This window comes from Mauremys mutica, chromosome 23 (genome assembly GCF_020497125.1).
Source record: "Mauremys mutica isolate MM-2020 ecotype Southern chromosome 23, ASM2049712v1, whole genome shotgun sequence".
NCBI lineage: Eukaryota > Metazoa > Chordata > Testudines > Geoemydidae > Mauremys > Mauremys mutica.
Genome location: NC_059094.1, coordinates 9481100 through 9507628, shown reverse-complemented (window position 1 = coordinate 9507628; position 26529 = coordinate 9481100). Strand labels below are relative to the sequence as shown.

The following is a 26529-nucleotide window of genomic DNA, read 5'->3' as shown; positions in this document are numbered from 1 at the left end:
CTAGCAAGACTTACCTGTCTGGGAGGCTTCTAGCTGCAGAAAGCAGAGCTCCTCAAACCACTTCCAACACGCAGCTCAGGAGAAGAGCAGGAATCACCCTGCAGGTCACCTCCGGGCTGGAGGAGGGGGGTAGATGCTGCTGCAGGTGAAATGCATGAACTCGTGATTTAGCTCCACCTGTGCAACTTATTAGCTGGAACCAGGCAGAGGGTAAACCTCAGCGAGAAGCGACAGGAAACCTGGGTCCAGCTCTGCCCGTTCTCAAGTGCAGGGCTGCCAGGGGCGGAGTGTCTCTGAGGATTTCATGCCGCAGGGTGGCTGGCATTGTTCCTGGGAGTTGAATTAGGGCGCACAGAACTCCATTGACTTGTGCGCCTAACTCTCCGAGGCGCTTTGGAAAGTCCCACCTTACATAAATAAAGCGACTCCAGCCCTTGGAGAACCCAGGGTGTGGGAGAATGTGTGGAGGGCTCCCCCCCCCCCAAGCATTGCAGCTCTCTGCTTTCTAGTTACGGAGCGTTGGGCTGGGACACCCTTTGAAGCCAGGGGCACCATTCGCAGCACTCACACCTGAGGAACACAGGAACCCCGCCGAGGTTCCCTGCTCTGCAGCAGCAAACCCCTCTCTGCAGTCAGTCGGCGCCTAGCACGGTACTCGGAGCCGTCTGCCACTGACAGCCAGACACCGCCTCGGCTCTGACGTACCGTGTTCTCTGGAAGTCGGCTGCTGCTGTCAGGCTCGCGGAGGGGGCGTTTTAATAGCAGCCCTTCAGCTGCCTTGTAAAATCAGGCTCCAACGCAAAGCAGAACGGTTACAATAGCAGCGTCGGCAGCCCAAACATTGCAGGGCTCGGAGCTGTTCGCCCGGCGTGGCTCGGGGGCTTGGAGCGGCTGTGGATTTTCCCACGGGGCTGCGTTATTTTCGGGGTTTGCGCACGGCAATATTAGGGTTCATCGTTTGTTACAGTAGCACTGAGAGGCCCCGAATGAGGTCAGGGCCCCAGGGTGCCAGCGAGAGCCAGCCCCTGGCCTAAAGCGCGTCCCATCGAGTTAGACACGGCAGAGAACAAAGGGGTTTTATCCCCATTTCACGCATGGGAAATGGCCTCACAGAAAGAGATCTAGTCACCTGGCCACGGTCCCACAGGCAGTCTGGGAAGGGACCATCCCTCCTCTCCGGTGGGACCCGTGTACTCCGGGGACGATGGTTCTTTGTAAAGCCCCCTGACCTCCACCCAGGACACGTGCTCGGTCCCCAGGGAGGTGGAGGCACCACGCGCTGGGGCAGGGTGCGGCTCATGTGACACTTTCTGGGGGCACCCAGGACTGTGGGTTACCTTGTTCCCCCCCCACCCCAGCGGGAGAGAGATTTGTTGGTGCTAAAGGGGGTGATCATGGGGGGGGGGTTGGTCTGTCTCTGGGGCCAAAACAATGAGTTTGGGGGAAATATAAGGTGAAGCAAAGTGACATTTTAGTACCACCCCGAGGGAACAAACAGGACAGTGCTGGTTTCCAGGACCCAGCTTTGACCTTTGTCTCCCCTGGCTTCATACCCCCCAAACTGTTCTCCTGTTGGCTTAATAGGCAAATCCACTGACCGGGATATTTGGCTAGTTCCCCCTGGTCTTCGAATCCTCCAGAGGAAGGCAGAGGAGCTGGGAGCCCAATTTCTGTAAGCCCGGAGGATTCCCTTGGACCTTTCCACCTCCTCCAGGGTGGGCGTTTAGGGCTCGGCTGTGGCCCTATCACAGGTTGTGTTTGGCTGATTTTTGTTCTTACGTCTCCCTCCGTTTGTCTCCTTTGAAATAAGTCACTTCCCCTGGACACGGCCTCCTTGGGGTGGGCAGGGGTTGGTGCCGGGGCTGAGTGCAGCATGCGACCAGCTGGGATGTGGTGTTGGTCCACCGGGGGGGGCAGTTGATGGAGGTTACCATGGCTACATACCCATGCCCCACCTAACACTCTCCCTGGATACTTCAAGTGTAAGCTCTTGGGGGGCAGGGGCTGCCAATACAGTACATGAATGTACAGCCCCTAGCACAATGGGATCCTGATCCCTGACCGGAACATCATCAGCACCGATAAAAACTGGAAGCTGCACTGACAAATTTCCCGCTTTCTGGAAATGTGACCCAGGCTGGGCTGAGCTCTGGTCTCAGTGGTGGCAGAGCACGGCCCGGGGGGGCTCCGAAAAGAGGTGCATGTGCCTAGCCCACATTAAGCCAGACCAAGCGCAGCCCGTGGAGTCACTGGGGCTGTGGCCGCCGCTGCGGAGTGAGGCTGACAAGGATCCAGGGCAGGTTTGCCCTGCAGGCGATTTCTAGTCATCTCACACAGGGCAAGTCAGAGCTCACATCCTACGACTGGGCAGGGTTAGTTTGGAATTAGAGGTTGATGCTGCCTTCGGTGCAGCCCGTGGGCACTGGCAAGCTGCCAGCATGGCCCTCGCCACGCCCGCAATCCCTGCACGGAGCTGAGCGGGAGTGAAAGGTCACGCAACGCAAACCGCTTTTTAAAAAAATTTCAATTCATTTGTCTCCTTTTCCGGAGAAACGGCCAGGGAGCTCGGGCCGCAAACGGGCTCTCAGCAAACTGCTGACGGTGAACGTAGCCAAGAGCAGACCTGGGGCTTTGGGGCCGTCTCCACCGCAGGCGCGGGGTGTGGTTGCCGCTCGAGCTGACGCACCTGAGCTGGCTTTAATCTAGCTAGCTTGGCTACCGGAAGCCGCAGCAGCCCTGCCTTTTTGCGGATACAGAGTAACATGGCTGCTACTCTGAAACCTGCAAGGAATGTACCCGGTGTTCCAGGTGGGTTTGTACTGACGCTCACCTTGCCACGGCAGCGCCCTTCTGCTGCCGGAGCCGGCTAGATTAAAGCCAGCCCAGGCCCTCCCTGAATGGGAGACGCTGGCTATTCGTCCCCAGCATGTTTAGGGGGAAGTCCCAAGCCCAGCTGCCAACTGCAACGCCAGAGCCTCAGCAACAGACTCATTGGCCACTGGAACAGTTTCCCAAGGGACGAGGTGGATTCGCTATCGCTCGGGAACCTTCCCCTCGGGACTGGATGGCTGAGGAGACGTGAATTCCAGCTCAACCACAAGTGATGCCTTGGGTGAGGATCTGTGCTACCCAGGGGCTCTTGGATGGTCACTATGGCTCCTGTCTGGCCTTTAGCCTAAGTAAGTCACGTCCCACCCCGCCCAGCTCAGGTGTTACATTGCAGCACAGAGCCGCCTTGACAAAATCCAGGCAATCCCACTGCTGGCACTTTTCAAGGGCTGTATGGGAGGCGCCCATCTGGTCCCTTACTAACCACCTCCCTGGCGGCGGACGCTGCCTCGCTGTGGCGAACAGAATGGGGAGAAGCTGCTCCCTCTGCTCCTTCTGCCTCCCTCAGCCTGCTGAGAGGCTGCTTGGCTCGGGGTGATGCTCAGTTCAGATTTGTTTTGAAGAAGGGACGCGTTTCGGGAAAGCAAATGGGCACATCCTGCAGCTGTTACTCAGGCAAAATGCCCACTGGTTTTAATGGGAGTAAAACCCGAGTGAGGACAAGCGATAGGGCCCAGGAGAAAAACCATGGGTTCTTGCTTTTAAAAGCTTTGTTAACCCAAACTTCCCTCTGCCAGATAATATTTAGCACTTCCCCTTGTTAAAGCACGTCAGCCATGTTAACTAGTTGATCTTCACCACACCCTGGTGCTACCGATGATTTTCCCTTTTTTGTTTAAAAACAGATGTGGAAACTGAGGCAGGGCGATGTTAAGTGACGTGGTCACAGATCGAGCTGGCGGCAGAACTGACGACTCGTGTGATCAATCCACTGATAATATTTACAGAGCAGATTTCATCCAAGGATCTGTAAGTGCGCTACAAAGGAGGCGGAGTCTCATTATGCAGATGGGGAAACTGAGGCACAGCATGTTTCTGTGACTTGAGGCCACAGAGAAATCGGGGATTAGCTTTAGCTAAGCTGACTGTGTCTAGTGCCTTACTCCCTGGGCTATAATAAATCCTGCTAGACTACACGGTGTCCCTGCAATGCTGGGCGCATCAAAGCGCAGGGCTAGTGCCTGAGAACCGGGCCAGGAGAAATCTCACTGCTCCCGCGGCGCAAAGCGCAGAGCCTCGAACAAACAACACGCAGGTAAAACTTAAACACGGCTTTTCCCATTAGCAGGCCCAGTCTCGAGGCATGTTATTAAATATGAGTCAGGACGGCGCTAAACGACATAGAGAGATGAGTGGTATTTGCCACAGCCCCTTTAACACCGCCAAAGCCAGCGCTCACTTTGCTTCTCACCCCACCGTCCAGAGGGTAATTAAGGCCACGGTGAAGAATTTGGAAAGGGCCATTGGGAGTAAAATTAGAAACATTTCTATGAAGTTCCTCACACACGAGGAAATGGGCAGCAGATGTTTTCCTTCCTCGGCAGGTTAATGCCGAGCTGTGATTTTCCCTGCTAGCGGCTGCAAAGGCCCCTTCGGCACAGACGGGTCTGCAGCACCACCGGCAGGCTGGGCTTAGCGAGGTGAGGGGGGAGTGAGGGCTCAGTGGGAATTTTGCCAAAGTCCCGATTTCAGAACTAGGGGGGCCTGATTGTTCTCTCATGGGTGTAAATCTATCTACAGCAGGGGTTCTCAAACTGGGGGTCAGGACCCCTTGGGGGGGTCATGAGGTTATTACATGGGGGGGGGTTCATGAGCTGTCAGCCTCCACCCCAAACCCCGCTTTGCCTCCAGCATTTATAATGGTGTTAAATATATTAAAAAGTGTTTTTAATGTATAAGGGGGGGGGTCGCACTCAGAGGCTTGCTGTGTGAAAGGGGGGGGGTCACCGGTACAAAAGTCTGAGAACCTCTGAGCCCCCACGACTATCAGATCTGAGACCCTTACAGTCTTTAATGCATTTATGCTTCCAGCACCAGAAATGCTAGTGGCCTGTTTTTAGCTGGGGAACAGCGGTACAAAGAATAAAGCCCATGGGAGTTAGGCACCCTGCGAGCGAAGCAGCTTTGAAGTACCATTTATACCTGGGCTAGTAAGTTACCTGGTTGTGCAATGAAGAGCTTATTCAATAACCATGTCATGTACCCGCATGAATCACCCAGGTCCAGTGAGACGCGGATGATGTTTGGTTCCATCAGCTCTGAACTCACCCAGACGGACAAGGAGGTTGAGGGAGAGATTTTTTTTACTTGGCCAAAGTTCCCGAGTGCCTTTTTCTTGTGCCACCCCGTGTGTGCGCAGGCGTCTGTGGGGGAAGCGTGCAGCTGTGCGCAGGCGTGCACCCCAGAGTTGTGCCTCGCACACGGGAGGCAGCCCTTTGAAAGCATGGCCTTCTGCGCTGATTCCACCAGGCCAGGGCCTTGGCCGAGGGAGTCCAGCTACGTAGCCAACGTCCAGAGGAGTGCAGGCAAAGCCAGCGTCTCGTCTGTCCAAAACCTTCCTGTCTGAAAACGACTTTCCACCATAAGAATCCCAGCCCTGATTAGGGTGACCAGACAGCAAATGTGAAAAATCGGGATGGGGGTGGGGGGTAATAGGAGCCTATATAAGAAAAAGACCCCAAAATCAGGACATCTGGTCACCCTAGCCCTGATGCCCCCTCCCCTCCTCCATATGTACCCAAACACTCCACCCCATCAACCCCTACCTGCCTGCAATGACGTAACACAAACCACCACCACCCCCTCCAAACAGCCAGGGACTCCCGAAAGTCCCCTAGGGACTTTGCTATTGGTATCGATTTTAAGCACTATCAACTACCTCTAGTGATGGGCGGCCACATATAATCCTAACACAGGTCGATATCCTCTACCCAAGCTCCCACGGATGTCAGTAGCGCTAACATATTTGCAAGGGCTGCATGCCTGGCTGTGCATGGCTACAAGAGAAACACGCCTCGAGCCTTTAACTTGTACCGAGCCGGACAGCAGCACGAATGCCTGATTAGCTGTGTGCCTAGACAGCCCATCCTACTGTTCCACAAGGCTGGAGACGGCTCCTCCAGTGCACTGCCTGCCAGGGGCAGAGGAAGCCGGGTTTGGCGTTTGCAACACTTCAGTCTTGATGTTGCACAAACCAACCAACCAAACTAGGGCTCAGACCCAGGTTCCCTTTTATCTGTAGTTACAAATCAACCTGCTGCACAGGGTCTTATAGCTGCAGATGACTAAGCTGTCACCTAGGCATGGCTAGCCTGGTGCCTGCGTGGGTACCTGCCGTCACATCCCTGCTTACATCATAACACTTTTAAAATATGCTGCACATCCTGTTCAAAGTTACCCTCCGCGTCCCCAGCATGTGCCAGGGCTGTGCAACAGTCTCAGGAGCACATGATCCAAATGCAAAAATGTGTTGTGTTTTTGTGACAAGGCACCCACAGTGTCCCCCTGCCCCCACAGGAGCAGCTTTGCAGAGGGAGCGGGTGAAGAGACACGCTTGTACCAACGTTTGAGGCAAACGTTGACCTTTCTGGGAAGGGGATGGGAACTGATCAAACTTAAATGGCGAACATTTCCCAGGAAGAAGTCCACTTCCTCCCCTCCCCTGCTGGGTCACGCAGCTCTAGGGCCAAATTCAGAGCTGGTGTAAGTGAGTGCCACTCCTGTAAAGCGCTAGCTACCCAGCAATCAGCGGTCTGATTGCAGAGCAGAGATATCGCTTCAGTGGAGATTGGCAAGGCATACACACACCAGCTTTAATCACGCTAGTGCGGCTAAAAATAGCAGTGAAGACACAGCAGGGAGGGCTGCATGAAACCCGCCCAGCCCCCTGGGTACGACTCCTGTTCCTAGCCCAGGGTGAGGTCTGTGCGGCTGCATTTTCACTGCTCTTTTGAGCAGGCTGGCTAGATTAAAGCAAGCAGGGAGTGTGCCCCTCTGAGCTGCACTCACGCCCCCGACTGCAGTGTGCACCTGCCCTCACCCAACGGAGTCCCATCTAGACATTGCGGAAATGCTCCCATTGCTTCTTCATGTTCAGCCAGGTGCCCTCCTCAATGAAACCAGACACTGCAGCGATCCGGCCCAGGCCCCTGCCGCTGCCGGCTCCTGTCGCTCTGCCAGTGGCAGAGGGGACTTCCTGGAGGAGACGGGAACTGAAGGCCGCTGGAGAGTGTGATGTTACACTCCAGATTCTTTATGAAAATATTCTTATAATATGGATATGACATAACTGAGATGTTTTATCCAAGATGGCTCATGTAAGGTATCATTGGAAAGGTTACGATTTACTGAATGTGATTATCCAGTTTGTACGCATGCATCATTTCTGTACCTAAGTTAGGAATATGAACTGTGTAACCATTAAAACTGGGTGTGTGTTGGGAAGACACCCACCAGAGGACAGGCCATTGGGTTTGATAGGGAGGGATAGCTCAGTGGTTTGAGCAGTGGCCTGTTAAACCCAGGGTGGTGAGTTCAATCCTTGAGGGGGCCACTTAGGGATCTGGGGCAAAAATTGGTCCTGCTAGTGAAGGCAGGGGGCTGGACTCAATGACCTTTCAAGGTCCCTTCCAGTTCTAGGAGATTGGTATAGCTCCAATTATTACCTTTGATGGGCCATTAGGAGGAACAACAAGACTGCGATGATACTAATCAGTCGCCCTCCTGGAAGGCCGTAGCTGTGACAATACTAGATCAGGTGGTCTTGTCTGGGACTTCTTGTAACTTTCCACTAAAAGGAGACGGGGAGGGGGGTAAAGTTTGAGGAACAAAAGATTCCCACCTTCTGTAAATCTTATTTAAGGGTGGGGAGGAAGGCAAGTGGAGAGGAAAGAAGAGGGGCTGCTGAAAGGACAAAGGAACTAACCTGAAGGGAAAGGCAGGGGTGAGTCCAGACTGAGACAGGAGTCTAGTCTGTAAGAAGAAATAACTGGAACTCGGAGCTACAGAAACTCTGCAGCCTGCCTAAATTCAAGATTTAGGGTGAGAAATTACTATTTGTAACCAATTTCTTTAGTGAAACAAGTTTAGTCTGCGTGTTTTGTTTTATTTGCTTAGTAATCTGCTTTGTTCTGTTTGCTAACCCTTATAAGCACTTAAAATCTACCTTTTATAGTTAATAAAATATATTTTGTTTATTATTAAACCCAGTTTGTGCAATTTCTAATGGCGGGGGCACGAGGGGGTACATATTTCTCTTCACGTTGAGGAAGAGGGTGAATTTTGATGAGCTTGCACTGCGCAGATTCTTCTATACAGCGCAAGACAATATACCTTTGGGTCTGCACTCCATGGGAGGTGGGCACCTGAGTGCTGGAGCAAGTCCCGTTAGCGGAGTCTTCCCAGAGCTGATCTCCGTGTCTGTGTTGTTCTGCAGCTGGGTGTGGCCCTGCCTGTGTCTGCGCTGGAGGAGGCTTAAGAGCCTGACTCAGGAAGACAGGTTAAAGGGGGCCCAGCTGGCGGAACAGGTGGGCTCAGTGGTATCACAGAATCTCAGGGTTGGAAGGGACCTAGTCCAACCCTCTGCTCAGAGCAGGACCAATCCCCAGCTAAACCCCCAAATGGCCCCTTCAAGGATTGAGCTCACAACCCTGGGTTTAGCAGGCCAATGCTCCAACCGCTGAGCTGTCCCTTCCTCCCCCATCAGCCTATCACGTGGCATCCTGAAGGGGGGCAAGCCGTGACAGCAAGCTTTGCAACGACAGATGCCGAAACACCATGCAGGCAAAATGACTGACTCAGCACCTCGGTGGTGGTGAGAGGACATTTAATAACCCTGGGAGCCTTAACGTGGCATTGGTCGGTGAATTGCTTAGCGGAGTGGGGCGGCGGGGGGGCCCCTCATCCACCCGCTGCCGCAGCCCTTCCGGCTAACGATGAGGAAAGGGGCCTCTGCAGCTTAGTAGCAGGGATCCCCACCCTGCCTCCCCTTGCAGGGGTGCTTGTCTGAGCCCAGATTCCACACGTGGCTCGGGGAAAGGGGGTCGTAAGGCAAGGCCGAGGCCACCCACTGAGAAATCGAGCGACACCTCAGCACCAGGTTACTCTGGGAAGGAGACGACTATCCCCTGAAGAGTCTCCCCTAAGGAGCAGCAGGCCGGTCCTGGGCTCAGTCAGCAGCACCGACCTCCCCGCAACACTGGAACATCTGCTTAAAAGAAGAACACACTCAGTAGTCCCCTAGGCAAGGCAATGAAAAGACGGGAGGGCGTCCTGGCCGTGTCACCCATCCCCTGCCAAGTCAGACCCTTGAACCCATCTCTGTTCCCACCGCCGGGGCGCTGGGGCTGGGTTCGTCCCTGCCCTGCTGATCTGTCTGCTCCAATAGCCTGTCGGAGGACTCGCCCGTGCTTTCCAGTTTGGCGTAGCCCACCAAGCTGATGTTGTCAAGTCTAGGCCAGCTCCTGTTCTTCCGGTCTTTGATGGGCACCACCAGCTGGACGCCTGGCCTGCCCAGGTCCAGCGACTTGGAGTGACCCGGATTGTGGAGCTGCACATCTGAGCTGAACTCGTTCTCGTTGCCTTCTGGGTCCAGGTACGTCTCGCCCGCCACAGCGACGGACGGAGGCCCGCTGTCTATGTTAATAACGACATGGCCACCCTGGAGGTCATCTCCTCTGGGGGAGATGCTGGCGCCGCTGGGTGGGAGAGTACATGAGAGCCGCGGTGCCTCATCTGGAGCCCCTGTCAGGCTGATCTCCCGGTCGTCGCCTGCCCCTGGAGATGCAGATGGCTTCTCAATGAAGCAGTTGTTCACCTTGATGACGGGAAGTGACCGGGCAGTGGCAGCCAAGGAAATTACCGACTCTGCCCCGCGGGTGAAGGACAGATTGAGGTTCCCCTCCATGGAGTTGCCAGAGTCTGAGCGGACGCTGAGGAGGGACATGGAGGGGGAAACCCCCTTGTGATGGAGCAGCTGGGCCGTCGTCTGGAGCCTGTTGTGCCCGTAGCAGTCGGCCCATTTGTTTCTGGGACTGGAACAGGATTGGAAGCCGCTGGAGGAGAGATCCACCTCGTAATAGCCCTCGACACACTCGGCATTGGCCTTGAGGAGGGACAAGCTTGTCCTCCTCTGGCAGTACTTGTCCTCCTGGCTGAAGTCCTGGGGGAGACCTGGGGTCATGGAGTAGAGGCCTTTCTGCATCAACAGGCGGGTCTCCATGTCTCTGTTCTCGTACAGCACGGTGTTGGCGCAGATGACAATGAAGAGGCCGACGCCCATGATGACGGGACCAATCAGCTTCAGCTTCTCACTGTGAGGGAAGTGGCGGCCCTGGGCAGAGACCTTCACTTCCTTCTTCATGTCCTCCATGCCGCTGGAGTTACCCGGCCTGGCCCCAGGCCCGGCGGCGTGTGGGCCCCGGTGAGGCCAGTAGCCCACCACGGCGATCGTCATGCCGACCAGGACGACAGAGACGCCCACCATCACGAAGGCCCCGGAAGGCGAGCGCATCCGGAGCTGTCCCTTCACGGCCCCCTCGGTCGGCGGCTTGCGCCTCAACCTGCGTCTGTGCCTCCGTGGAGGAGGGGCGGGTCCCAGGGGCTTCTTCTCCAGAGGATCCTGATTTCTCATGGCTCTGCTGGCTTCGGCGCTGCCGGCTGTCATGGCATCCTCCTTGTCGGGTTTTTCTAGAGAGTGGGGGAGAAAAGAGACGAACAGAAGGCATCACTAGCAGACAGTGGAGAGGACGGGCTCACAACCAAGGAGCTGGGACAGGGTGGCTCATGCAACAGGCCTTCCCTTTCCTTTCTCTGCCTCCTGCCTACGTCCTCCTAGAGGCATTTCTCTCCTCCCCACTCAGAAGCTAGACTGGGTGGCGTCTTTCAAACACAAGCGCTTAGCCCATGCCCACACAAAGCAATGCACAGCTGCCTGATGAATTAGTAAGGTTGATTGCATGTACAGCGGAAGAAAACAATGGTCCCTGCCCCGAACAACCCTGCAAATGAAAGGGAGACCGTGAGCATGAATGCCTGTCTGTGCAGGTGGAAACAGCTCCCTGGGCACGTCAAAGCAGCGCGGGCACAAATAAACAGCCCTTGCTCTGACCACGTTCACACTGAAGTTGTGGTGAGTAAGGACTCAGGTTTTCACCCTGTACTTTCCATTTCTCTGGCACCTTCTAGGTAGGGATGTCGAAGGATCTTACACGTATTAGCTTAGCCTCACAACATCTCTGGGTGGTCGGTCTCGTTATCCCACCCCATTTTACAGCTGGGGAAACTGAGGCACGGAGCAGGGACGGCAAGTCTGTGTGCAACAAAACCCGGGTCTCCCAACTCCCAGCCCAGGGCCTTAGCCACAGAGCCAGTCTTCAGGCAGCAAGAAAAATATCTCCATTAAAACAAAACAAAGCAGCAGAGGATCTTGGGAGCATCACATTTATTCTCCAATCTGCTCAGTTTCCTACTCAAAACAAGTTGTTGTTTTTTTTAAACGATCAGCGTTATCATTATTATTATTGACTGCCGCTGAGCCGGGGTCTGATCACCAAGCTGTGAACGTCCATAACTCACGAGCGGCCATCGTTAATGGAATGACCTTCCCATTACAGACTCAGCCTGCTGCTCGATCGAGGATGCGGGAAGCCGGGCAGAATCTGGGCTCATTTTTCCCCTGCAGCATCACAGGCTGACAGCAAGAGCTTTGTCAAACTAAGCTGAGTCTCTTGAAAGAGGCACAAGGAGCAGATCAGTGCAAATCGGGGGGGTCTGGTTTGTGGCCACACTTAAAACAACTCTTGCCATTAAAGCCATGGGAGGGATTCACAGACCCCATCAGTGGGTGAGAGAAAAAGCCCTTTTCGTATTACAGGGTCAGTGGCAGGAGAACTGAAAGAACGGGAGAGTCTGTCTCACGGATCTTTCTGCCATTTACTTCTGGTTCTTTGCTCAGCTTGGGAAGTGGAGCTCGACTAGCCGGTTTGCTTTTCGCTCGTAGTCAGGTGCATTTCCTCAGGGGCTCTGCATTAGCTCCCGCTGTTGTGTTTGGGCTCCTAGAACTTCAGGGATTGGTTGATACAAAACCCCTTGTGTTCAATGCAACGTAAGAGTCATAGAATGTAAGGCCAGGAGGGATTATTAGATCATCTAGTGCAGTGGTTCTTAAACTGGGGTGCACGCACCCCCTGGGGGGCAGTGAGATGCCCTCTCTGCCAGATGTTTTAGAACGTAAATTATCAAAAACACAAATGAAGCACAGGCACGTAAGTACAACTACTTTGTTTCTTCAAACCTATGTATTTATTAACATTATACATTTTTTAACGATTACTGTAATATACAAACAAAAAAAATAGCTAGGTTTAAAGAACTGACCGACTTCAAGGATTTTTGATAAGGGGCACGAGAACATATTTTGAGACCCAAAGGGGTGCAGGCTGCAGTAAAGGTTAAGAACCACTGATCTAGTGTGACCTAGGAGAGAATGGTTTCAGAGTGGTTGCTGTGTTAGTCTATAGCAGCAAAAAGAACGAGGGGTACTTGTGGCACCTTAGAGACTAACGAATTTATGCCCAAATAAATAAATAATTTTGTTAGTCTCTAAGGTGCCACCAGTACTCCTCGTTCATTTTTCTAGGGGAGAATATTCACCTCTTCTGAGGCAGGAAGGATTTGAACCTGGATCACTTGCATATTAAGCATAGCATTCGTCTGCTAAGCTACTGAGAAAGTAAGAAGATAAACGAACATATGGACAGTGTTAGTCTCTAAGGTGCGACAAGGACTCCTGTTCTTTTTGCGGCTACAGACTAACCCAGCTGTGACTCTGAAACCTGTCATAGGGACAGTATATTTCTATTGGTATGTGCAGTAGGGGCCGGAAGGGCAACTGCCAATATACCCCAAAGGTACCACATGTGCAAGGAAAACACCCTTCCAGAGCAACACCGAGACGTTCCCCTCAGCGTAGAGCAAAGACGTGGGCTGGCTGTACTTGGCACGCACAGAACGGTTAGCCACGTCTGAGTGGCTTTTCTCCCACGGAGGTACAGCGTGCGCATTGCTCAGCAAGTCTTTGTTACATACGCAGGAGCACGGCCTGTTTTCTAGGTCAGTTCTAGAGCTGACTGAATCAGCTGCTTACCCCCCAGGCAGATCCTTACCCCGGCTTGTCGGGACGGTAGGACAGTGGTTGGGAGCAGGCTGCTGGGTTAGCGAACAGGCACTGACTGAGCCACGGATAATCAGATTTTGCAAAAACAAGGGGTTTCTGATCGAACATGCGGAGAATAATTTCCCCCCATGTTGTGGATTGAAGCCGGGTTTAAAAATAACCCTGCGGCCATATTCCAGCTTACCAGCTGCCAACACTGGTTGGCACTAAGGAAGTTTGTGTCCACACACCAGCTTGGACCAGTTTGTGTCCACACACCAGCTTGGCAGCTGACAGCATTTTGCTCCTGTAACTGTAACTAGGCTGGAATGTAGAATTTATGTGGCACGGACAGGACCCCCCAACAGTGTCCGTACGACTGACTTGGCCAGCCCTCCTTTCTCCCTCTGTGTGCATGACTTCCGGGCACTCTATCCCCTGCCGAAGCGGGGTTGGAGAACTGCCCAGCTTCTCCCACAATGCACCGAAACAAGCACGCAATGTGTAGATGTGGACGCACCATGGTGCTGAGACAGCAAAATTACAGCCGTCTGAATTGTGTTCCTCAAAACGGGTTAAAGTGACCGTGCCTCTAAATCCCAACTGTCGACAAAGCGCAGCCTTCCCCTGCAGAACTGGGAACCCAGTCACAACAGGATGGGGATTTGCGCAGCACAGCCAGAAAGTCAAATTGATTAGAAACTAAAAACACACACAAGGAAAGAAGGAAGGAAAACAACCTGCCTAATTTCACTGCCTAATTTGAGCAAAGTGCAAAAAGCCAGCAAACAGCATAACCAATGGAAAGCAAATGAGATGCTGAAGTTCTTCCAATTTTAATCATCTTAAGGCATTATTAGTATCAGAGGGAAGGAATTAAATATACAAGCTTCATGATGACAGTGTGTTCCTGGCACAGGGCTGTCAAGCTGTGACAATTTGAATGAGGGAGATTTAAAGTGAAAAAACCCGACAAAACCACAACCTACTGATGAGCGAGATTTTAAATCTGCCTTTGAAACATACTGCTAAAGCCTTTATCACTTGGGGAAAGGTATTATAAAGGTTGCCTTAACAGTCACCTAAAGTGATGGAGTCAGCCCCAAACGGAGCGAGATTTTTCTCCCTTAAAACCATCTGCTACCAAATGAAGTTACCCGGCATTTTAAATCTTCCCTAATATCCTAGGATTACGTTTGCTTCTCCTCAGTGTGCTGTTGTTTATATTGTGTTGTCTCCAGCCCTCTGTGGAGAGCAACTAACCTCAATTACAATCTTAGATTTGACCTACCTTTAAAAAGCTACATTCAAACTTGGAAACGTCCTGCTGACAACTCCAAACTCCGTGGATTTTGCAAAGCCTCTTTGATGCTGCTGCAGACTTTGGCTGTTGTAGGGTCGAGTGAAATCCACTCCCCAGAGCGCAATCCATTGCCGGCAGTTGCAGGGAAGAGGATTCTTGTAAATTTCACACACGGTCTTAGCATTAAAACACACAATGGGCTGGTTCTATTTTTGGCTGTGTCTCTTTAAACCTGATTCCCTTCCTATCTCATTTCGCTTCCCCTAAGCCCCGCATGTTGCCCTGCCCAGCGAAGCAGAGACCCAGCTGCTTTTCAGGGCAACTGCCTATAATTGCTTGGGGACTAACAAGCATCACACCCAATTGACCCTCATTCCAAGGGTCATCCGTCAGTCGGACGTAAGGTTACCTGTGTCTCACACAGACCGGCTGTTATTCCCACCCTTCATTACTGGCAATGACCTGCGTCAAAAGTGCCCGCTCGCAAAGCCAAAGCTGTTAAAAATAAAGATGACAATGGTGGTTTGATGTGTCCGGCTCTGCTGCTATGCCCTCTGCTCCTCTGAGCCACGATCTGCTACTTACCCTCTGGTTTCCTCACGCAAGACCTGATTCGAAGCCTGCTGAATTCCTGGGCGTTGGATCAGGCCTGCGGCGTCTCTTGTGCTGCACACAGAATGGACGGTGCCAGCAGCTAGTTGTGAAAAGGGTAAGTAAGCTAGTGGCCTTCCAGGGCTCATCTAGTGCTGGCAAGAGAAGCCAGCAGGCCTCTGGTCATCTCCAGCCTAGGACCACACAGGCCCTGTGAGCTTCCGTCCCTGCAACACGACTGTGCCTCCACTCTGAGCGAGAGGTGCTGGTTGTCCAGGCGGGCGGGGAGTTGATTCTCCATGATCCGCTTGGTCTTTGGCTTCTCCGCACAGCCCTCCAACCAGGCGGCCAAGCAGGGAGCGAGTGCTCCAAAGCTCTCCGTGGCGGGGTGGGCGAGTGCTGATCAGAAGAGGGTGTGTTGCGTTTAAAGGGGTGCTCCGGTTTGGTTGGCCTCCCAGAACGGTCTCCATCATTTTATCCTCTGATCCCCAAAAGGCTGTTTGTCCTGCAAACGATCACTGCACGTGGCATTTCAACAGACCAGCAAGAAACAACCCACCCTGCCCCCAAATTTCTTCACGTGACATTCTCCCCCGGCCACAATGCCCTCCCTGAATGCCCTCTCCTGCGCATAGATGGTATCAGCACAAAGCGGCCTGTTTTTAAAAGTTGGAGCATTTAATACTCCTCGCTAGAGAGGCTGTTCCCAGAGTTCAGCAACATTATTTTTATTAATAGAATCCCCAAGGGTTACATAAGCTTCTTTTTAAAAAAAATCCAGCATTGCCATCAGATTCTAAAACTCCCAGACACTGTCACTCGAGTTAATTGATTAATTCGATATTTTAGCAGGAGCACAAAAACCTCACTACGTGGATAGAGAGACTGAAGCCCTCTCTGTTCTGTGTGGGCATTTGAGACCCTACTGCACGCCCTGTAAAAGAGGGGAGTTTGCCCCAGTGTCACTGATGAAAGATGCCCCATCCCTCCTGAAGTGCAGTTTGCTGTGCAGCTTATCAGCTGCCACCCGCCAAGCCCAGAGGTGGCTGCATTTCAGCAGATCTGAATGTCTGCAGTTTGGGAAGGGTTTGGGAGTCCCATGGGAAGACAGATGCTATAGAAATGGCATTCGCGCTATAGAGCGAGGCAGCAGCTCAGCTCGTAGACCGGGAGTTTGGAAGTTAAGCTTCCAATCCCTGCAATGAGCCTTTCATTAAAAATCAGAACTATTTCCCTAATCCCCCATCACATAGCCAGGTTGATGGCTCCCCCGCCAATCCCACTAGCCCCCCCACCCCAAGCTTGCCTAAAATCTTAAGATAAACCATCAAAGCAAACTTGGCATGAAGCATGTGGGTGCTGGGAAAAGCCTCTCTGCAGATCCGCTGCTCTATTCTCTTCCCAGCACCCCCTGGCTGTGGCTAGGGGCATTCCTTGTGGCAGGCCCAGCACCACAGGCCTGGGTTTACAAAGCTTTACACAAAGGCGTGTTAGCTCTGGCAGCAGCCCCCTGGCCTGCTCGGCGGTATAGAACGAGCCCAGCATGCTGGAAGGTGATGCTGCTCTTCCACAGCACCGTCCATCCCGTGAGCCTGAAGCGTCCCACGTGCTCACCGCGCGAGCCAGGACGGTATCCTGAGCCATGTTTTACAGATGGGGAAACAGACTTGACCGAAGCCCCCCAGCAAGTCAGCAGCAGTGCTGGGAAAGGAGCCCAGATCCCCATACCTCTCTCCTATGCGTTACCCACAAGAAGGAGAGACACAAAGAAGGAGACAGTGTTGCCTAGTGGCTAGTGCACTGGACCAGGAGTTAGGAAATGTGGGTTCTATTCCTGGCTTTGCCTGTAGCCTACCGGGTGACCTGGGGCAAGTCACTGCCCCTTTCTATACCTCAGTTTCCCCATCTATAAAATGGGGATAATGATACTGACGACCTTTGTAAAGGGCTTTGAAATCTACTGATGACAAGAGTTGGGTATTATCATAAGACTTTCCCCACCCCCACCCAGGAAGAGCCTCAGTCCTGCTGGCAGCATTTAACACAACCCCCTGCTCCAAACACGACACCTTTGAGTGAGCGACCTGGCCGAGGACCTGGGGAATCCAATCCCCGCTTGCTGGGGAAGGGCAGTTCCGGTTTTCCTCGGCACTTCTGAAGGCGCAGTCAGGCGAGTGGCTGTGCCAGCTCCTGGATCCAGGCTTGCTGCTGGGTGAAAGGAGGCTCTGGGGAACCCCTGGTTAAAGTTCCAAACAGAAGCAAGGCAGGGGTGAGTCCCTTCCTTTCACTGCAGTTCACCCCTGGGGCTCGTCACACCGCTTCGCAGAAGGGAGGGGTTCTCCTTTGGAATGGATGAGATTGCACCAAACAGGCAGGTATGAAGCAAAACTTTCCTTGGGCAGGATACAGTCTCCCGGCCCCCTTTCAAAACCATCCAGACCACACAGGCCGAGCGCTGGGCCGTGCCACCCCCACAGTCAGCTGGTTCTTCAAGAACAGGGGCTGTTACGTTTCCAGCGAAGTGCCGCTCACGTGCAAGCTTGTTTGCTCTGCGCAGCTGGCTCCCTCCTTGGCTGCGGCGCTATAAGAAGCCATTGAAGCAGATTCCGCGGTTTCTCTACTTTGCAGCTCCTGCACCCCCGAAACATCAGAACTGTCACAGGCTCCAGAAGGGAGTTTTCAGAGGAACCCCGTGAGAACAGCCTTGGCTAATCTGCCAGACTCCGGCATGCCGGCAGCTTTCTCCCGTGCCCACGCCCGGGAGCCCAGATGGGATACTCTACTGCTGTACCAGAGTATCGCTAGTCCTGGATCTATGCACCCCCCCCAGCAAGCCTCTTGACTGTCCCCACAGCAAATCCCCTCAGTGTCCCTGTGAGACGTGCTTTCCAAAGTAGCCTGCTTGAGCCGCTCCTTAACGTACTGCAGGCAAAACAGTCGCTGGCTCCTGGACAGCGAGAGATGCCCAAGGAACGTCGGTATCTCCAGAGAATGCGACAGGACAGGAAGCCTGAACCTCTGTCTTCCTTGGGGAGGGGAGAAAGAGATTCCTGGTTCTGATGCCCTACGTGGAACGGACCCGACCTAGGAGCCCTCTGGCGACCACTTGCTCGTACTCTTTCTGGGGACACAGCCCAATACCACCCTGGGGACCACTTCCTTGCAAGCCAATTGCCACATCCTCCCATATGCCCAGCGTGGCAGTCCCAGGCCCACATGCAACTTGGGTTCTCAGCATTGCCAGCTCTCACCATATCTGATGTTTTGCTTAAAGCCGCAGGCAGCTCCTGGAGAGGACTGATTGCACGAGCAGTTGTGATAGTGGAAGAAGTGACCTGAGTGCATTTTAAAGGCTCAAAAACACACATGGCAAATAAAAAGCCCCCCCCGCCGCATTTATTATTAGTTTTGAAAATTGCGTGGTTTTTTGGGGGGGGATCCTTGCTTTGTGAACTTTGGGGGGTTACAGTACTGAGGGCACAAACTTGTATGAGCTAAAATTGCTCTGTCAGGCTGGGCGAGCAGGAGAACAAACAGCTAGAGGTTTGGAGGGGAGGGAGACGGGATCTGGAGGAGTGAGGTCTCAGAAGAAAGATAGCATGAGAGATTGAGAGAAGTGAGTTAGCTGCCCGGCCGTGCCCACGCACAGCTCAGAGCCTGATCTCTAGAAATTGGTGTCTAAATCTCCCTTTGCAACTCCGCTGTGCAACGGCCTGGCCTGGGCAAGGCGAGGAGACAGCATTCAGCAAAGTGGTTTACCACTATTCTGGCTCCAGTTCCCGTTCAGGCCTCGTTAGCACTGAGTGCCAGAGTTCAATTCCCAGCTCTGCCACTGTCCTCATCTGTGGCTTTAGGCACGTCACCCACAATCTGCTTTGTGCTCTGGGCCAAGCAGGGTGAGGCTGTGCAGTGTGCGTGCCGAGCCCTGAGTTAACAAATGCTACAATGATCGTCCCCTTTGACTGGAACGAATGCACGTGACTCAAGAGAACTGGTCTGTTACGCACGGCGCCCTTCCAACCCCATTAGCTGGGCAGGCAGGACAGCTCCAGAGCACAAGTAAACCCCCGTCTTCCCAAGACAAGCAGAGGGAGAAGGTGCCACCGCATTGGGTCTCACCCGGGGCCCAATCCGCGCCCCATCAGAGTCAATGGAGGTGGATGGGATCCTTGCAGCTCAAGGCTGCATCATGGGAGCAAGAGCTGAGCTCCCCCCTGCCAACACCTCTGGGAGAGGAGCCGGTGACAGTCCCCACCAGCGACGCCAGGCAGCAAAAACTCCAGCGTTCACCCCGCCCTGGAAGCCCCGCGAGCCCCAGCCCCCACCCAGCCACAGAGCTCCCTCCACCACTGTGCTGTCACCCACTCATCGCCAGGTGGGCAAAGCATCCAAGACACGACTGCCGGGAGGGGCCAGGCAGCGCTGCTCCTGCTGGAACAATCATCCCCAGAGTCACCTCCCACCACGCAAGGAGAAGGGGAATCATAATTACAGTCTGCGCCAAGATATGATGGTTAAAAATAACTCCCTTTCAGTGTAACCTTCCAGCGCCACCCACGCCCAGGGGGCAAAGAGGAGGCGCGCCCGGAGCCCTCTGCCAGGTGCAAGAGCCGCGCTGCCCCCTTCCTCCATCCTTAGCTCTGCTTTGATCCCCTGGTCAGTCTCCCCTGTAATATTTGAATTGTTGGACTCAGAGCCCTGGGAGGTTGGAGGCTGCTCGCTCCTCCCAGGACAAGAAGAGCAGGGGCAGTGGCAGAGTTCAGCCAGGATGCCCGACGTCCAGGGGACCCCGTCTGGGAGCTGAGTTCCCCCTCCAAGACCCGTTCAGGCCATGGCTGCACCAAGGAGTTGGCCAACAGGGGTGGCTTAGCGCTAACTGCGACGGTGGGTTCTGTGATGGGCGTGGGTCCGGACTGGGCCCATAACGACCAAGAACCGTCAGCTCCGCCCGGCTGGGTGGCCGCCGGTGTGAAATGAATCAGAGGGCTCAGGTCAGCGCCCAGTGCACCGGCGTTCACATCACAAGAACCTCAGCAGAGTTGGCAGGACTTAGGCATCTCCACAGAGAAGCCAAGGGCCCCGGTGATCACGTCAAATGGGAACGGAGTACACAGTGGCCGGGCGCAGTGCGTGAGGAGGCCTCCCCTGGTCTGGGGCTCACGGGAGCGTTTCAGCCCCAGGGCTGCCAGCCCCTCAACCATAAAGTCATCAAGAACAAGGTGACGCACGGCAAGGCTGTCCGGGGAGGGCGTGACCGCTGTTCTGCCGTGCACGGGGCGGGGGGGCTGCCCCGTTCTGCTTCTGAGGGACCAGTGCCCAGCAAGAAATGCCAGTAGCTCTGCCAGAGCACAGAAGCAGCCCTGGTGCTGCCACCACGCCCTCTGGGCAGATACAATCTTGAGGCAGCTGCCAGGCTTCCCCACTGAAAGGCCTTTGAGAACAGACCAGCACCAGGCTAGCACCCAGAGCCTGCTGCCGGGGCACGGGGTGGAGCAGGCAGGGCTGCTTGGGAAGAGGGCGAAGGGCCCCCCCCACTGGGCTGCAAATGGACAATCCCCAGCAGCGGTTGGGCAGCAGCAGGTCCCATCTCAGCCTTAAGCAGCATTTAGGGACTTTGGGGAGCGCGGCGCGTCCTGGCAGCAGGGAGTACAGGGATGGCACCCGAGCCGGAGGAAGGAGTCAGCAGGAAGGGCAGGGGGAGCTGGCAGGGAAGTGGGGTCACGCCCTCCCCCATCTCAGAGCCATGTTCGAGTCCCCCAGGCACACCCCCGGTACGAGACTCAAAGCCGACGGTGAGCAGCAGAGGCCTCCGTTACACCGCAACGCCCAGGCAGGGAGCGGAGCTGGAAGGCTCAGAGCAACCTCTCTGCTCGGAGGAAGCGCCCACGGGCCTGGAGCGGATGGGTGAGCAGGGGCGAAGGCCGGGCATGAGAGGGGCCGGGAGAGCGGGCAGGTAGCGTGGCGAGCCGCTGAGAGCGTGTGAGGGGATCAAGGCCATCGTGGAAGCCGGGCAGGGGCGAAGGCCGGGCATGAGAGGGGCCGGGAGAGCGGGGAGGTAGCGTGGCGAGCCGCTGAGAGTGTGTGAGGGGGTCAAGGCCATCGTGGAAGCCGGGCAGGGGCGAAGGCCGGGCATGAGAGGGGCCGGGAGAGCGGGGAGGTAGCGTGGCGAGCCGCTGAGAGCGTGTGACAGGATCAAGGCCGTCGTGGAAGCCGGGCGAGCAGGGGTGAAGGCCGGGCATGAGAGGGGCCGGGAGAGCGGGCAGGTAGCATGGCAAGCCGCTGAGAGCGTGTGAGGGGATCAAGGCCATCGTGGAAGCCGGGCAGGGGCGAAGGCCGGGCATGAGAGGGGCCGGGAGAGCGGGCAGGTAGCATGGCGAGCCGCTGAGAGTGTGTGACAGGGTCAAGGCCATCGTGGAAGCCGGGCAGGGGCGAAGGCCGGGCATGAGAGGGGCCGGGAGAGCGGGGAGGTAGCGTGGCGAGCCGCTGAGAGCGTGTGACAGGATCAAGGCCGTCGTGGAAGCCGGGCAGGGGCGAAGGCCGGGCATGAGAGGGGCCGGGAGAGCGGGGAGGTAGCGTGGCGAGCTGCTGAGAGAGTGTGAGGGGATCAAGGCCGTCGTGGAAGCCGGGCAGGGGCGAAGGCCGGGCATGAGAGGGGCCGGGAGAGCGGGGAGGTAGCGTGGCGAGCCGCTGAGAGAGTGTGACAGGATCAAGGCCGTCGTGGAAGCCGGGTGAGCAGGGGCAAAGGCCGGGCATGAGAGGGGCCGGGAGAGCGGGCAGGTAGCGTGGCGAGCCGCTGAGAGCGTGTGAGGGGATCAAGGCCGTCGTGGAAGCTGGGTGAGCAGGGGCAAAGGCCGGGCATGAGAGGGGCCGGGAGAGCGGACAGGTAGCATGGCGAGCCGCTGAGAGCGTGTGAGGGGGTCAAGGCCGTCGTGGAAGCCGGGCAGGGGCGAAGGCCGGGCATGAGAGGGGCCGGGAGAGCGGGCAGGTAGCGTGGCGAGCCGCTGAGAGCGTGTGAGGGGGTCAAGGCCATCGTGGAAGCCGGGCAGGGGCGAAGGCCGGGCATGAGAGGGGCCGGGAGAGCGGGCAGGTAGCATGGCGAGCTGCTGAGAGCATGTGAGGGGGTCAAGGCCGTCCTGGAAGCCGCAGGAGAAAGTGAAGAAACTAGAACCAGGTGAACTCGGACGTGGGCTTCTATTTCTGGGCCCTAGAGCTAGGGAGAAGGAACGTGCCAAGAACGCCAGGCTGCTGGGAGACTCGGGGGGAATCAGCCGAGACGTGAGCTCAGGCCTGCTCTTTGCTCCCCTGAGTAGCCCCACTCACTGGCTTCGGCAGCGCTGCTCCCGTGAGTAAGGGTTACTAGCCACAGACGCTTGTGTGGGTCTTTCTACCCATCTCTAGCGAGTCTTTTAGCTGAGACGTTAGGAACAGAAGAGACCCCCCAGAACTCGCGCTGGCTTTCTCCCTGTGCGCTGTACTTCCCAGAGCTTCGTCTAGTCCAGCTCCGGCAATGGGGCAGAGTCTTCTGCAGCCCTGAGCGGGTGTTTTGGCTGGTATCCAACCTAGATTTTCCTTTGCTCAATTTCCCCTGCTAATCTCAGCGAGGCCTCCTTGCCCTAAATAATGCCTCTGCCCCCTCGGCTTTTGCCCCCGTCACAGCTACTGGCCCCGCCCCTTTTCCATCAGCATTAGCCCACTTCCCTTTCTTCCTGGGGATAAAGAGTTCAGCTGCCAAGCCCAGAGGGAAATAAAATGGGCAAAGCGGGGAATAAGGAGGGGGGTCTTTATGGCTTTTTGTCCGCAGAAACAAAGCCTGTTTAATTGCTCACCGCCCATTATCATCCCTAGGGCTGCCACTTTCTTGGCTTCCTCCCTCGGGATAAAGTCTGTGTGTCATGACAATTGCGATATTTGCAGCTCATGTGCCATCAGCATATCCCAATGCAGTGTCACCTTGCGGTGACATTCCCATTAGCCTCCAAACGAACTGGGGACTATTAATTAATCACAGTTAAGTAGATTTCCTCCAGCGCCTTTCACACAAGTAGATTTCCTCCAGGGCTTTACAAGTGCAAACATGAACTCATTAACCGCCAGAGCCTAGGACATAGAAAAGCGTTATCCCCATTTCACAGACAGGTAAGCTGAGCCACAGAGTGTTGGGAGTAGGCGTCAGGCGTCCCAGTGGCCAGTCCCTTGGCCTAATTCTGCTGCTGGGTCATTTCAGCGGCCGTGACCCCCGTCTGTCCCACTCAGGAGAGGCCCATGTGTGGGAAGTTTTTCACTCCATGCAGCTGATGAAGTGGGTTTTATGCCCAAATAAATTTGTTAGTCTCTAAGGCGCCACAAGGACTCCTTGTTGTTTTTGCTAATCCCCCTTCAAGCGATAGGTTGGGAACAGGGCCTGCCGCGCTAAGAATCAGAGCGCGGCATCTAAAATATCACAGTGTTGTTCATGCAGCGCAGTGCAGGGCTCCGCACTGAAGTTGCCCTGGGCTCCCGCACACATCAGCTCCATCCAACCCTGCAGCCGCTAACCAGTCCCTGAATATTTTGCTGACCCGAGCAGTCACCTGTTCTGCCCAGCTGGTGGGCTGGCAACTGAGTGGGCTATTTGGTTTCGCTGCATTTTTAGGTTGCACGACCCAAACCAGAGCCAGCTGCAGGAGCTACCAGGCTCATCACCAGGGGCGGCTCCAGGCACCAGCGCACCAAGTGCGTGCCGGGGGCGGCAAGCTGCGGGGGGAGGGGGGGCGGGTCTGCCGGTCGCTGTGAGGGTGGCCGGGGTGGCCCTAGGCATTTTGCCGCCCCAAGCACGGCAGGCAGGCTGCCTTTGGCGGCTTGCCTGTGGAGGGTCTGCTGGTAACGTGGATTCGGCGGACCTCCCGCAGGCGTGCCGCCGAAGGCAGCCTGCCTGCTGCCCTCACGGCGACCAGCAGAGCGCCCCCCGTGGCTTGCCGCCCCAAGCACGCGCTTGGCGTGCTGGGGCCTGGAGCTGCCCCAGAGGGTGGCAGTCAGGCAGCTTTCGACGGCTTGCCTGTGGGAGGCCCCACGCTTTCGGCGTGCAATTCGGTGGCGGGTACGCCGAAGCCGCAGGACCGGCAGGCCTCCCGCAGGCAAGCCGCCGAATCCACATTACCAGCAGACCTCCCGCAGGTGCTGCCGAATCCGCGTTACCAGCAGACCTCCCGCAGGCGCCGCTGAATCCGCGTTACCAGCAGACCTCCCGCAGGTGCTGCCGAATCCGCGTTACCAGCAGACCTCCCGCAGGCGCTGCCGAATCCGCGTTACCAGCAGACCTCCCGCAGGCGCTGCCGAATCCGCGTTACCAACAGACCTCCCGCAGGCGCTGCCGAATCCGCGTTACCAGCAGACCTCCCGCAGGCGCCGCCGAATCCGCGTTACCAGCAGACCTCCCGCAGGCGCCGCCGAATCCGCGTTACCAACAGACCTCCCGCAGGCGCCGCCGAATCCGCGTTACCAACAGACCTCCCGCAGGCGCCGCCGAATCCGCGTTACCAGCAGACCTCCCGCAGGCGCTGCCGAATCCGCGTTACCAGCAGACCTCCCGCAGGCGCTGCCGAATCCGCGTTACCAGCAGACCTCCCGCAGGCGCTGCCGAATCCGCGTTACCAGCAGACCTCCCGCAGGCGCTGCCGAATCCGCGTTACCAGCAGACCTCCCGCAGGCGCTGCCGAATCCGCGTTACCAGCAGACCTCCCGCAGGCGCTGCCGAATCCGCGTTACCAGCAGACCTCCCGCAGGCGCTGCCGAATCCGCGTTACCAGCAGACCTCCCGCAGGCGCTGCCGAATCCGCGTTACCAGCAGACCTCCCGCAGGCGCTGCCGAATCCGCGTTACCAGCAGACCTCCCGCAGGCGCTGCCGAATCCGTGTTACCAGCAGACCTCCCGCAGGCGCGCCGCCGAATCTGCGTTACCAGCAGGCCTCCCGCAGGCAAGCCGCCGAATCTGCGTTACCAGCAGACCTCCCGCAGGCGCGCCGCTGAATCCGCGTTACCAGCAGACCTCCCGCAGGCACGCCGCCGAATCTGCGTTACCAGCAGACCTCCCGCAGGCGTGCCGCCGAATCTGCATTACCAGCAGACCTCCCACAGGCAAGCCGCCGAATCTGCATTACCAGCAGACCTCCCGCAGGCGCGCCGCTGAATCTGCGTTACCAGCAGACCTCCTGCAGGTGCGCCGCTGAATCTGCGTTACCAACAGGCCTCCCGCAGGCGCACCGCCGAAAGCCATCTGACTGCCGTGCTTGGGGCGGTAAAATACATAGAGCATCCCCTGCTCATCACTGCAATGCAAAGCCAGGCAAGGGCCAGCAGCCTAAAGGAGTTTGCTTTGGGAGGGAGCATGGTCTGGTGGTTAGAGCAGGGGACAGGGAAATCAGGACTCCTGGGTTCGGTCACCGATTCACTCTAGGATCATGCGCCAGTCACTCATGGCCTGATTTTCGTGGGTGCCAATCATCAGACTCTCAGCCCAGGATGAAGGGAACAGACGAACTGGAGCAGGCAGGGACTAGTGGGAAAGAACCAAACAGCAGACTGATGCAGAAAGGTCAGAGCTGTGGACAAGGCAGGCAGAGGAGGGGAGCCTGGGTTCTATATAGGGAAAGCTTCATACCCAGGGAGCAGTGGCCCAGCCTTCCTGGAGTGTTCCCAGCAGAAAATTCACCCTGGCTTCATTGGGGTTTATGGGTCTCTTCCTTCCTACCCCTAACCCAGAGATGTGCACAAGCATCCAGCTGATTGCTAATTACAAAGCCTGCTTTAGGCAGATTTGTTCTGCTAATTACACTAATCACCATGGCTGGGAACTGAACTACAATCTGTCACAGGCAGGTCAAGCCAGTTAGATGGCCACATAACTCATTACAGGCTTCTTAGAAAGGGTTTTTCCATCTAGTTCTCTCTACTCTGGCCCACCGCCCAACAAGGCGACATGGGCTGAGGCTGCACTTCTCGGGGCAGATTCTGAAAGGACACCTGCCTTGCTCATCTTTTTAACAAACACGATGCAAACAATCAATCAATCCTAATTCAAGAGAACAGTGTATTCACATGGAGTTTAGACTGGGATTTTTGTTTAGCTCCTTCACCTAACTGAAGTGGGCAAATAGCAGCATTTCCTCTAAAAATCCCTACGCACTGGAAGCGGCACAGAGGTCTGAGTTGCACAGAGAGGGAAATGTACGGACGAACATATTTAGCAAGCGATCCAGAAGTCACAGAACAAGAACACGGGGGTGCGATTTTCAAGGAGTTGGCTGGGTGCTCAGCTCCCATTGACTTTGGTCCCTTGGGTGCCTTTGAAAATTCCAGCAATAGAACAGAGCTCCTCTCTGGGGCTAGTAAGTTATTGAACGTTCAGAGGTGGAGAAGAGATACTGAAGAGGGTGGATTTCTTCCCTAGTGCAGCCAAGGCCACAGAAAAGGACTGAGGGTTGGAAGGAACCTCAGGAGGTATCTAGTCCAAACCCCTGCTCAAAGGGAGATCAATCCCCAAGTGGCCCTCTCAAGGATTGAACTCACAACCCTGGGTTTAGCAGGCCAATGCTCAAACCACTGAGCTACCCCTCCC

General features: G+C 55.6%; 1 protein-coding gene across 3 annotated transcripts in view; it reads right to left on the bottom strand.

Annotated features, from left to right (window-relative positions):
* Window positions 1-8098: 8098 nt before the first annotated feature.
* The window catches only part of TMEM200B (transmembrane protein 200B), a 20479-nt gene continuing 2048 nt past the window's right edge, over window positions 8099-26529 (bottom strand). For 2 of the 3 annotated variants that reach the window (XM_044998061.1, XM_044998059.1), the window contains exon 2: window positions 8099-10575. In XM_044998061.1, coding sequence (XP_044853996.1) covers window positions 9188-10552 — 1365 coding nt within the window. In that variant the 5' untranslated portion in view covers window positions 10553-10575 and the 3' untranslated portion in view covers window positions 8099-9187. Of the gene's footprint in view, window positions 10576-11824; window positions 12395-26529 lie in introns of those variants that run through there. The other variant, XM_044998060.1, reaches the window with a different exon arrangement.